Source organism: Canis lupus, chromosome 24, assembly GCF_011100685.1.
Source record: "Canis lupus familiaris isolate Mischka breed German Shepherd chromosome 24, alternate assembly UU_Cfam_GSD_1.0, whole genome shotgun sequence".
Lineage (NCBI taxonomy): Eukaryota > Metazoa > Chordata > Mammalia > Carnivora > Canidae > Canis > Canis lupus.
In genome coordinates this window covers 6689829-6703200 of record NC_049245.1, presented here as the reverse complement: position 1 = coordinate 6703200, position 13372 = coordinate 6689829, and the positions used below count along the sequence as shown (strand labels likewise).

Below are 13372 nucleotides of genomic sequence, written 5' to 3'. Positions count from 1 at the left end.
TACCTTACCAGGTCCCAGGTCCTACCTGACTTCAGTTCGAAAAGATGCTTCATCCCATCTGGTGGTTTCATTTATACGACTAAAGAGCCCTTCACAAATCCGAGGTATTAAGCCAGAATCGCCCTGCAGTGGGAAGGAGGAATGCCACAGCTGTCACTTGAAATAAAACCAACCAATGGCTGAATTTGCAATTTGCCAGAATGGATTTACTCAAGGGGCCTGCATGTCAAGCCCAAGCCTACCACCACAGGACCCCAGATACACCATTTACCCCCTCAGAACTGCTTCCTCGCCTCTGAAATAAGAGGGTGGAGCTTTCTAACTTTTATATGCTAGGTCTCGGGTCATATACAATTATCAGCTGTTAATTAAATCCTGACTTGAAAGCATAGAAGATCTATTCCTTAACTTTCAAACAAGATGGTCTACAGCTGTAGAATAAATGTGGAAAATCTGATCAAGTCAGATGATCAAAGAAGGTGAAATATACACTGAGAAGAAAAACACCTAAGAGACCTTGGTAAGCACTCAAAGTAGCTGATAACTGCCTTAACCCTTAGATGATAGGAACACACTGAAACATGTATTACATCCCTCCTTTGATGCACTAATCCCAACACTGGCCTTCCTAGACAGATGTTAATACATATTATGCGACATGGGCATCTTCAGGAGTACTCATGTTTCAGCTGGCATTAGCAAGCTGATGAACCTCAGAACAATGTTAAAGATGAGGCCAAATGTTCTTCTTAGGAAACCAAAACTTCAGAGCTTCAGCGTATTCATCTGAAGAGCCTCACTACCTTCACTCAACATCCCCACCTCAAAAAAAAATATCATCACAACATTAAGAAATTTTTTCTCTTACACCATTAAATTGGTTCCAATTCTTATCAAGGAAAATTGGGCTTTTCATTATATTTTTTTGCTATGCCTTTAAAAAGAAAAAAAAAAAAAAAAGGAAGACCCAAATGGTTCTCAACTATAAGGTCAGAGAAAAACAGGTGTAATTTAGGAGTGCTTTATGAATGTTTAACTTACATAAAAGAGCTACTAGAGGGATCAACATGCAAATTTCATTTTTAGAGAAGACTTTTTTTTTTTTTTTTGGCAAAGGCACAGTGGAAAACTAGGAAGGGAGAAGTAATGATAAAAGGAAATATCAAACTCCTGAAACTAACTGCTTGCTCTCCTATGTAGTCTCCCACACTGCTCAGCATTGAGGATTTGCAGCATGGCATTTATCTACTTCTCCTGTAAAGGAAAAGCCTGAATTTAAGAAGCCAGGTCCCAAGCACTCAAATGCTTCCATCTGGAAAGACCCCAACCCCTTTAATGCGCTACTACTACTTCCATGAACCACCAAACCTTAGGCATTAAAGAAAGACTCCACTGTGCAGGCCAGCAGGAAGCCCTGTGACCCCCTGCTGGTTCCTCCACATCCAGAACAGGCCACAGGTCTGACAAGCAGTGAAGAGAGTTTTCACTAGACATAAGTCAAACACACAAGCACTATCTAGATCTCAAGAAAACACAGAATGAGATAAGGCTCCTGCAATAATGTCTTTACTGCTCCATATTTTGGGGCAAGTGTAACTTTAATGTCTGTTAGTTTCTATGGTGTAACTAACTAAACTCTACATACTCCTTAACTATGCTACTCTACACACTCCATACTCTATGTTATAGACTTTATGCAAACAGTGTAATTCTCTTTTTATGTATATGCTAGAGTTATATAGTACCTTTCCACCAGAGGGATTTTTTTTTTTTTTTTTTTTTTTTACATTTCTCTTGAGGAAAATATGTTTTGAATAATTTTAAAGAGAACAGAGTTCAGTAATTTTATTCAAACTGTTGTGTTGGCAGAAAGGAAGAATAAATTACTTGTGGGCCCAGCATACTTTTTGATAAGATTATAAAGCCTTTAAAAGCAGAAAATGAACTGAGACTTGCATCCATTATTCATGCTTATAAACTTAAAACTATTTCTAATTTAAAATCTCTCAAAGGAAATCTAGTTCAACTTATTACTGAGTTTTATCTTATTGCCAAAGAATGATCAGAACATGAAAAGCAAGTTAGTACAGACCAACTAGATAAAAGAGATAATTCTATCAGTCCAAAGAGAGATAATGAGAAATTTTCTCCCCACAGTGTAAAACAACATACAGAATTTCCCATCATAGTGTAGGACTTTCCCGATCCAGTTTGTCCATACGCAAAGACACAAGCATTATAACCTTCAAATGCAGACTTCACGACATCTGTGCCAAGGGTTTTAAAAACCTGAAAGCAGAATAAAAAAAAAACACAAAAGACACAATTACCATAGATTTTAATAAAATCCCCTTCAGTATTGACCATATTCTTGAATGTTACTTTCGTCCTATAAGGATTATATCATATAAATAAATCATCGCAGAACTATCAACAACAGAATATGTATGTACCCAAGTTTTTAATCAAAAGGAAACTTAAGGAAGCAAAAAGCAACCCCATCCTTTTTACTACTTAACAAAAAACTCCTGCAATATAAAAATGTAAACAAGGTAAAGTGACAATCATGTCTAAGAAGCAAAGATGATTTTAAAGCATGCTGATTTATCATTCCAGAATTAAATAAACATATAAAGTTATTCATTCTATCAGAGTTTCCAGAAACTAAATATTCAAAACCTAAAAATCACAGCAGCCAGAAGTTATTGCCCAAACCATGCCAAATCAATGCTGTCATTTTAAGGGCTCAGCTATTTATCGAAGTCTCAGAAGGTTCTCTGAGAGCTGATGGGTGGGTGTGAATGAGGCTGGGATGACTGGATCCGAGTCAGAGGCCAGATGTTTTTTCCTATCTGAATATCTGGCTAGGATGGAGACAGCAGGGAGATGAGCTGTGTGGGGCTTGGTGTTGTACCTCCAAGGGCCTGAGTCCATGTCTGCCACACCACGTAGTTGCAGTGGGACACTCTGGGGAATAAAAGATAGTGAAGGACAAATACTTCACCCAGACGGCTGATATAAATGAGGCCAAATGAGATGTGTGGCCATCCTAGGTACACACAGTTGGGAAAAGGACCAACAAAAGCTTTCCAAACTCCCAAGCCTTCACGTTGCCTCCTGCCTTCCTAGATCAACAGACACATTATGGGCATGTAAAACTCCTCACTGCTTCAAAAATGAGGCACATCAGCAGCTGAAGAGATGTTACAAGGCAGTGTGACCAAGTTCTCAGCCAGAGCCAGGAAGAGGTGAGGCACTGCATTGTGGAGTTACCACAGTCCAAGGTGGGAGCCTCATCAACCCCTCAGAAGTGTTCAGTCTCTGTAAGTGATATGGAGTTAGCTAAACTTGAGACCCTGTATCTCCCCTGCAGAGATCTAAACCCTCCAGCCACCCCTAGACAGGGCCGATAAACACTGGCTCTCTCAATCTTGGCTCCACTAATCCATCCCTATTAATAACACAGCGTGTCAACCAAGGACAAAATAAAAAGACAGCCACCCAGACTTCAGCTTTCTTCAGGCACCATCTTGCTGCCATCTTGCTTCAACTTTATCAGTTTCTCCATCAAAAATTCACAAAGTATCATTTCAATGGAGTCACTTCCAAAATGACCAGTCTCATTCATGCTGTTAATTTGTATCCACTTCAGCTTTAAGAGGGGATATTTTCTAGACCTATTCTAAAATTCTGATAACTTACTCAACTCTCAACTATGACAGCAGATCACACTGTGCTCACATATTAGTCTTCATAAAATGCTCCTGGATCAGTAGCATCACTTAGATCTATTTTTCAGGTAGAGAGTTAGATGAGTGTACACAGTAAGCAGCAGAGTTGGGATTTGCACTAGGTACTTCTGACCCCAAGGCCTGTGCTTCTAAAGACTTTATCATTATGTGGCTTCTTCCCACATCCTTGACATTAGCCATGAGGTCCAGCCTTCCTTGAAAGGACCTTGTCCCACAAACTGAAGAAGCAGCCAGCCGGGAATCCCAAGGAGACGCACGGCTCCAGACCACCCATCCTAGGTTAGTTTTCACCCCTGTATATGGAACATGAGGAAAAACTAAATATTTCTTCAATTCTGATTACACAAAAAATAAAAGTCATCTATCATTTTTACCATGTCACAAGGTGCCACTGGATAGGAAGAACAGCCTTATATTAAGTTCCCAAAGAATAAAAGAAAGATCTTCTATAATACCTTTATCCGAGGCTAAAGCAAAGTCATAGCAAATATATTTAAACCAAACCCAAAAAGAAACTCTTTCCCAGGGTTCAAATCCCATCCATCATTTTACTATTACCTATCTTTCCAGAAAGCTAATTCAACTGGAGTTCTTTGACAGACTTGGAGGCCTGAGGGGGAAGGGGGGGAGGAGGCTGGCGGACATTACTGCAAAACAGGCCTAGAATATACAGGTCTGGAGGTGCTGAGAGCCGGGCCAGGACCGCTGCGGCTCCTAGGAAGCACTTCTTTATCAACATCCATCAAAGCAAGGTGGGAAGAGAGGGGCTGCTTTGTGAGGTCCTGCACTCCCACGTTGGCATCAAAACCCTGCTGAGGTCCTCACCAGGCCAGGTGAGCCAAAATCCACCTTGCTGCTTGTCTGAGCACAGATTTTCAAGCTGATCTCCAGGGTCATCCAAGGCATCACGGGCCTCACTTGAGGGAAACTGCCCACAAGAGGGCACTCTGAAAACAAAAGACTCACCCATCCAGCCTGTCAACTGGGAGACAGTAGGTTTCAAGTTTCTCCAGGATTGAATCAAGGAACAGGTTGTGTGAGGACAGCAAGGCCTCCCTCTGGAGTTTTGAACCATGAGGAAAATCAGACCTTATTTAATGGTCTTTAATTTATGTGAGTATAGACTTTAAATGCTCAGTGCAGTTTTGTGTTTTTTTTTCCCTAAATCTAAAATTAATTTGTAAGAAAGAAATATTACTGGCCTTATTTGGCATTTGTTTAAAAGTAAGGGAAACTTGAGTTGAACTATAGTAATAGGCATAATATATTTTCTCAAAATGCCTTTATATTTAGATGAGAAGGAGGAGAAGACCACCATTATGCTAAGCTTGAGTTTTCCTGTTTATTGCAGGGATGCAACCTGACAGCTCAAATCCTGTGCCAGACACGGCAGCATGAAAACTTTAATCAATAGTCAAAACTGAAGCTTTTTTGTTTTTTAACACTGGGGTGAGGGAAGATCATCCTTCTCTTTTACAGAGTGTTTTTTTAAAAAAATAGGTTTTTTCCTATACCTAAGCTGATTTCATTAATGTGATTCTGCTAGAAAGTAGTATTTACCAACACATCTCCAGGCTTTTTTAGTTTTCTAATTTAATGGAACAATGTCAAGTTATTTATATATAACTATATAAACAAAGCTGCAAAGCCCAAAACACCCGAGAAGAGATGCTCCACATCCACCTGAAGCATGGAAATTATCCCTATCGGTTAGAAACTTTTCACAAACTAAAACTATTTTTAAGCTTGAGTATTTATTTTTAACTTCCAAAGAAGCTATCCTTCTTACTGTTTCCCTGATCTTGACTCTCATAGAACCAGGAAATGTCATCTGTTCCCATAAATTAACCACCATCTGTAAACGAGATCTGTCAGCAATGTTTTACCGAGAATCTCCAGTGTGCCAAGCCCTGCTGTCACACACCGCTCTGCTCCTCCCACTGTGGACTTTCCCTCAGCACAGCCCACTCTCTCCAAAAGGCTTCAGATTCAGGTTAAATAAGAAAGAAAATCCTGCTGCTCATTGGTAAGTTAGCAGTGGAAACCCTCAAGGCTCTTTATCCATCCTCTGTGGAAGACATTCTGAAGACTGTAGAATGAACTGGCTTTTCCCTTAACAAATTCCCTCACACCAGCCACTTCATTCCCATTCTGATAATAAAGCCAAAATCTGGATTCCAATACCTAAAACATTCTATTGCTCACCATACTCCCAGCTACCAACACTGATTAATCCATTTCCTCAACAGCAAAGTCATCCACACTGCTGTTAAAAAGAAAACTACAGGCCCAAGTGAAGTCACTTATGCCAGGCCAAGCCACCAAACCAGGGTTCAATACCTAACTTAATCACAATTTCAGCCTCCCCTAAAAAGGTAGTCTTAACTGGTCAGTCAAGGATTCTCTCATCAGCACCAATGAGGTAATTTGTAACATGGGCCCTCTCCATCCCCTAAAGGAAGATGAGGTGATCCTCTACTTTTCCCTGAAACAATCCTTTCTTTTCTTCTGCTACTTGTCTGGCCCTATTTCTGCTTATAAAATCCTTCCATTTGGTACAGCTCTTCAAAACTCCTTTCTACTTGCCGGATGGTATACTGCAGGAATCATGAATTGATTAATAAAGCCAATTAGATCTTTAAATTTACTTGACTGAATTTTGGTTTTTAACACTACTCACTTGTTCATTTATTCATGAACGGGTCTTGCCCTAGCCATCTATTACTTAGAACAAACCAAACGTTTTCTCTTGTGCCCTGAAGGTCTTCCAGTGGCATCTCCATTGCCCTACACCTTGACCTCAGGACCTCAACTCTGCTACTATTAAATCAATTATGTCTATGGACTTGAGCAAGGTACTTGAGCTCCGTGAGTCTCTGTGACAAAGAAAAACAGAGTGTTGAAGTTAAATCTGGCCTTATGAGAATCCAGTGAGACAAGGTATGTGAGTGCCAAGCAGAGTCTTAGACATCAACACAAACTCAGGCAACATTAATTGCCAGCCCCTCTTTCATATTAGGCAACTCCTCTCTCTCTATGGCTCTCATTCTTACTGCTGTCATCCCTTCTATTTTTGCCCTGATGCTGAATCCATATGTTCTGGATACAACCACTCGAATCCTCTCCTTTGGAACACTTCCTCTAAATTGTCTATCCTAACACCAACGTTTATGTTGCTTCAGTAAAGCCAGTATCTTCCACAAAACATTTCCTAACCAACCGTGGTTCTCCAATGTTGAGGTGGGTGCAAATCACCTGGGAACCTGCTAAAAAAAAAATGCAGTTTGATTCAGCGGGTCCAAAATTGGTCAAGATTTTGCATTTTTAACACATTCTAGGCAATGTGGTGATTCTGGTACACGGACACAACAAGTTGCAAACAAAAGACAATAATACCACCTTAAGAGGTCATTGTATGGATTATAACCCAGGCCAGGCAAGACAGAAATTCTTACCCTACTTTTAACACACACAGCCCTGAAGCAATATATTTAAAGAAGCTGTTAACAAGCCCAGAAGAAGCCCATAATTCTCCTCTCAGTGATGCTTCCCAATAACTGCTCTGTTCAAACACCCAGGTAGTCCCAGGAAAATGCCACTGTCTCACTCGCTGCAATGTCAACATGCAATGGTTTCCTATGAGAATCTCTAGATCTGTTCTGTGCCCATGTCATGTCTACATTTTACACCATAAAAAGCCTATAGCATAGGTTTCCTTAGTAAATTCCAGCTACATTCTAGATTCTAGAAAAATTCTGAACAAAATTTTTTGTTCTTTCTAGAATCCTATAATGATCTACTCACAGGGAACTGGACCTGGGTTTGAAATCTAATTCCTAAACCTCTGTTGCAGCAGGACTCAGAGCTGAGTAGCTTGTTTGCCAGGCTTAGCAATATATAAGTGGCACCCTCAAAATGCTTTATTTGAAGAGCTCCTTCAAAACAGTAGTCATGTCCAAGTTTTAAAAAAAATGATTATAATAATAATCATGCTATAAGTGAAAAACAGAATAAACTTTGTAGAGACTGAATTTTTCTCAGGCTTAATTAAGATAAAGGTGAATTTTACAGAAGTACTATTTAAAAAAAAAAAAAAAAGATGTTTTAAAGAGTTTTTCCCAACATGGAAGTAAATCAAAATAAAGATTATGATGCTCTCGTACCATCTCTTGTGAGACATAATCTGGACTTTTCATATCAGCAGAATAGAAAGAGAAGTCATAGGTGAAGGTCTTGGTCCGTTCTCTTCCCGAGTCCCCAGTCCCTCCTTCTGGTATCTAGAGGGAGAGGATTATGATAACAATGTAAAAAGCACTGAGAGCTAAGTGATCTATCCAAGTCAAGAAAAGAAAAACCCATAAGAAATATGCAGCGATCACCATTTTTCATACTTACACTCTGATAAGCATTTACTCCCTCCTGACCTCCCCCTAGATAGATGGACAGATAGATGATAAATAAATCCTGAACTCCTCCCAGCAATCCAGGCTCTCTATGCTATGACCCAAGGATACTTTTCTGGACTTTTTATCATGATTCTCTTATATAAACCCAACACTCCAACCAGACTCCTATTTTTTCTCTGGCATCAGTACCTTGTACTGTTTCCTCCACCAGACCACAAGAGTCGGGGTCTGCAGAACTCTAGGGGCTGCTAATCACATAGACTGTGATGTGACTATAGCCCCCTAGAATCATGCAGTTTTTCTGCCCCACTGAAAACTCCAGGTCCGGTGCTTCTTCTTCCAAGAAGCTGCCCTTGGGCACTACATCCAGAAGTAACTGCTGCCACCTCCAGGAGGCTAGATTCTCCCAGGACATACTCTATTAGGAGTTTATTGTAGACGTTTGCATGTGTCTTGTCTACCTTGCTATATACCTAAACTGAACCAAAAACCATGTTTAAAAATCATCATAAGCCACCAAAGCTTCACACAGTTCTCTGGATACATGCTGAAAACATTTAATAAGCATTATTTTCCAACATAACTCAGATTCTATAAATAAACGATCTCTATGGTTATTATTAAAATGTTAAATATCTGGACATCTGTTTTTATTATATCAGATGAGGAAATGTTTGTAAAACTCAAAGGGCAACAGAGTAATCAAGGAAAATAGATTCTATAATGCACAAAGAAGAGATGCATCCAGAGGCAAGGGTCTCTTCTATTTCAGTAAATGTAATTTTTTAGTGATTAAACTTTTACCAAAGTATTGTGAGCATGCAGACATGAAGCAAAGCAAAGCAAAGCAAAGGTAATTAACAGGAGCAATAATCAAGTGATGACTGGCAGAAATGTGAGATGTGGTAGGTCAAAGGAGGGAAAGCCAGTAGGGCCAGACAGAGCTAGAAGGTACCAGGATTGTGGACAGAGAAGAAAGGAAGACATTCCACTGGCAAATGCCTCAGGCAAAGGAAGCCTATCAAATTATCCAGAGCATGGCTCAACTGAAAGATAGAAACATTCCCCAGGTTCTATCACTGGAGATCAAGTATCTCTACTTTGAGACTGGATTTCAAAGTATCCAGTTCCTTGAGCCACAAATTAACAGAAATCCAACTAGAGATTGATCTGCACTTGGCCTTAGAGCAGCAGGCCTCAGAAACCCAAACCTATAAGTTAATGAAAAATATAAGAGGACAGAGGGGTTGCATCCATAAAGCACATGATTTATTATTAATTTTACACTCTTATCCAGCCCCCACCCCACCAAGTGAAAAGTATTCACAGTCCTTAACAAATTCACTGACCAAGGAAAAATACCAGGATATTTTAAGTGCAAAAGAAAGAAAATAGAAAATTCTGGGTTTTTTTAATGATCTTTTCCAGGGGATAAAAAAAATACCCATTTTTTAAAAATCTTTCATCCCCTGCGTTTTGAATAATAATACAAGCTTCTCTTGTAAAGTTTACAAAACATGATTATTTTCATTAAGAACAGAAACAAATCTAGGGCCAACGTTTACTTATGATTCACAGAATGCAGCCAATTTCCAGGCTAAGGATCTTCCACAGGATATAGGTTAACAATGCTGAGCCTGGGCTAAACCTATGAGCTCCCATACAAGGGCTCTGAGATCAAATGAAACCAGGGGACAGGAGAGGAGACAGAGCACCACCCTCTTGCCTCATGGACAATCTCTAGCCAAGGGCAAGTTGATGTGGCTAGTTGAACTAAGGAGGAGGAGTAAGGGGTAAGGAGGAGGGGTAAGGAATGGTAGAAGTGTTTTATTTACCAACAAATCATTTTGACAATAAACCAAACGAGACTCATGGAGGAAGGCCAGGTTGCTACTTGCCTTTAAGTTTGTGATGGTTGTTTTGCTTTTCTCCATTTGAATAATGAATTTGGCTTCCAAGTCCTTCTCCCTGCAACACAAATAATTCAGTACTAGTTAGGAGAGAAAAGATTGTTTTTAAAACATTTGTTTTATTTACTTTTTACATATGGGGGTTTGTTTTTAAATGGCATCTGAAGCACAATCTGTGATACCACTCCTCCCAAATCCTTACTAATATAAACACAAAGACACATAAAACAGATGTCACCATCAAAAAACTTAAGACTGACAAATAATGTGTTCTCAAAACCTGGAAGAATTTCTAACTGCAAGCCAAAAAGGAGTGTAAATTAAATGATAGAAACTGTGAAGGGCTGTGTGACTCATGAAAAAAGCACTGCTTACTTGCTTACTTTCTTTTCTTTCTCTTGTTTCTTCCTTTCTTTACTTATTTACTTAATTATTTACTGATTGATTGATTGATTGATTGTTACCTGGTTACAAAAAGACAGACACTTCCCCCCCACCCAGGATGAGAACCAAGAAGAAAACTGATATGAATGGTCACAAACAGGTACTGCTTCTAGAAGCAGCCAGGACACTGCTCCCTCCTACCACCTTCTCTCTATAAGCATTCAGAAACTGCAGTTCCTGGAAAACAGCAGAATTGGAAATCCACAGAACTCTTAAAAAGTATAGTTCTCAAAAATAAATGACCATGTATCTACACAGTGGAGTGGACTGTCACTGAAAAAGAATGAAGAAGGTCTCTATATACTGCTGGGGGTGGTAGCCAGGGTGTATTGTTAAAAGGGGAATGCAAAATGGAGAAAAATCTACCTAAAATGCTACCACTTTTACGTAAAGACAAAAAGTATAGCCTACTTATTTTTCAAAAGGCCAGCCAACTATGGGGAAAGAAGAAAACAAGACAGAGACAGAAGCTAGATTTCTACAAAAATACCCGAATCTGTAGATCATCTTTAGAATGATGGAAATAACTTATACCAAAAAAAAAAAAAAAAAAAGATTATTTTTTAAAGTGGTCTGAAACACATCAGTGTTTAAAAAAAAAAAAAAAGCTTGAAATGCAGGTGATATGTTCAGTGTTAAAAAATAAAAATAAAATTAAAATTAAGTTAAAATGAAATGATCTAAAACAGAAAAGCTGAAGCAAATGAACCTAACTGTGCATCAGCACCACAGTGCAAGATGATTCCAATCATGACTGTATACTGAAATCTGACTGTAGAATGTAGTGGGATATAGTCCACAGTGGGGAAAAAAACTGTGAAGAAATCTTAAAGCACTTTCAGTAATCAAATTTCTGCTGGTAAAGTAAGTGTTGTCATTCAGTTATTTCTGTTTGTGTACTATGGGATAATACCTAAGTAATTATGGTTGTGACTTTGAGAACCAAGATTTTTGAATGAAAGGAGATACAAACGTAAGATGGATGAGGTTAAGTAAAAACTCTGTGGTCCTACATCTGAATGGAACTAGCATAAACTTTATCTGAAATTGGAAAGGAAACAGAAAGGACTCCCTTCCCAGTAGTCCAAGATGGTGGAGTAGATTATCTTAGTTTCATCTGGCCCCAAGAATTCATCTGGAGAGCTATCAAATCATTGTGAACACCTGCAAACTCAACCAGAGATCTAAAAAACAGCTGCAACTCTGCAAATGGAAAAGCGACTACTTTCTGTATGAATGACAAGACAGAAAACTCACCTCAAGAAAGAGAACAGGAGGCAGTACTGACTGATAGGGACCTAATCAGTAAAGACAGAAGATGTCCTAACTAGAGTTCAGATTAATGATTATAAAGATAATAGCTGGGCTTGAGAAAAGCATAGAAGACACTAGAGAATCCTTTTCTGGAGAAACAACTAAAATCTAATCAAGTAGAAATCAAAAAGGCTATTAATGAGATGCAATCAAAAACAGAAGCTCTAAATGCTAGAATAAATGAGGGAGAGGAGAGAATTAGTGATATAGAAGATGAAGAATAAAGAAGCTGAGAAAGAGATAAACAACTACTGGATCATGAGGGGAGAATTCAAGAGATAAGTGATACCATAAAACGAAACAATATTAGAATAATTGAGATCCCAGAAAAAGAGGAAAAAGAGAGAAAGGGGCAGAAGGTATATTGGAGCGAATGACAGTGGAGGACTTCCCTAACCTGAGGAAGGAAACAGACATTCAAGGAGGCACAGAGAACACCCCTGAAACCCAGTAAAAAGAGGTCAAAACCCCAACATATAATAGTGAAATTTCCAAATCTCAGAGACAAAAAGAAAATCCAAAAACAGCTAGGGGAGAAGAGGTCCATAACTTAAAAGGGTAGAAACACTAGATTGACAGCACACCAATCCACCAAGACCTGGCAGGCCAGAAAGGACTGGTATGATATATTCAGGATGCAAAATAATTTAAAAAATTATGCACCCAAGAATACTTTATCCAGCTAGGCTGTTATTCAAAATAGAAGGAGGGATAAAAAACTTCCAGGACAAACAGAAACTAAAAGAATTTGTGATAACTAAACCAGCCCCGCAAGAAATATTAAAAGGGATATTTTAAGCAAAGTGAGAGCCAATAAGTAACTCAGACCAAAAAGGAAGAGAAACAATACACAGAAACAGTGATTCTACAGGCAATACAATGGCACTAAATTCCAATCTTTCAATAGTTACTCTCAATGTAAATGGTCTAAATGCTGCAATCAAAAGATATCAGATTGGATAAAAAAGCAAGACCCATCCATATGCTGTCTGAAGAGATTTGTTTTAGACCCAAAAACACTTCCAGATTGAAAGTGAGGGGGTAGAAAATCATTTATCATGCTAATGGACATCAAAAGAAAGCTGGGATAGCAATCCTTATATCACACAAATTAGATTTGAAACTAAAGACTATAATAAGAGATGAGGAAGGACATCGTATCATAATTAAAGTGTCTATCCAAAAAGAAGATCTAACAATTATAAATATTTATGTCCCTAACATGGGAGCAGTCAATTATATAAACCAATCAATAACAAAATTAAAGAAATACATCGATAATAATAGTGAGGGACTTTAACACCCCACTCACTGCAGAAGATCAACAAGGAAACCAGGGCTTTGAATGACACACTGGACCAGATGGACTTCATAACATTACATCCTCAAGCAACAAAATACACATTCTTCTTGAGTGCACATGGAACATTCTCTAGAATAGATCACATACTGGGTCACAAATCAGGTTTTAAACAGTACCAAAAGATTGAGATCATTGAGTTTCAATGCTTTGAAACTTGAACTCAAAGACAACAGGAAATTTGGA

At 38.8% G+C, this 13372-nt stretch overlaps 1 protein-coding gene across 19 annotated transcripts in view; it reads right to left on the bottom strand.

Moving 5' to 3' along the window:
* Positions 1-13372, bottom strand: part of KIF16B (kinesin family member 16B) — a 314926-nt gene that overhangs the window by 260307 nt on the left and 41247 nt on the right. For all 19 annotated transcript variants that reach the window (XR_005377520.1, XR_005377521.1, XR_005377522.1 and 16 more), the window contains exons 2-5: positions 10057-10126; positions 7916-8029; positions 2173-2289; positions 26-123 (exon numbers count right to left, since the gene is read on the bottom strand). Coding sequence is in view for 12 of the 19 variants with exons in the window: in XM_038571560.1 (XP_038427488.1) it covers positions 26-123; positions 2173-2289; positions 7916-8029; positions 10057-10126 (399 nt within the window). In the remaining 7 variants the exon portion in view is untranslated. The remainder of the gene's footprint in view (positions 1-25; positions 124-2172; positions 2290-7915; positions 8030-10056; positions 10127-13372) is intronic.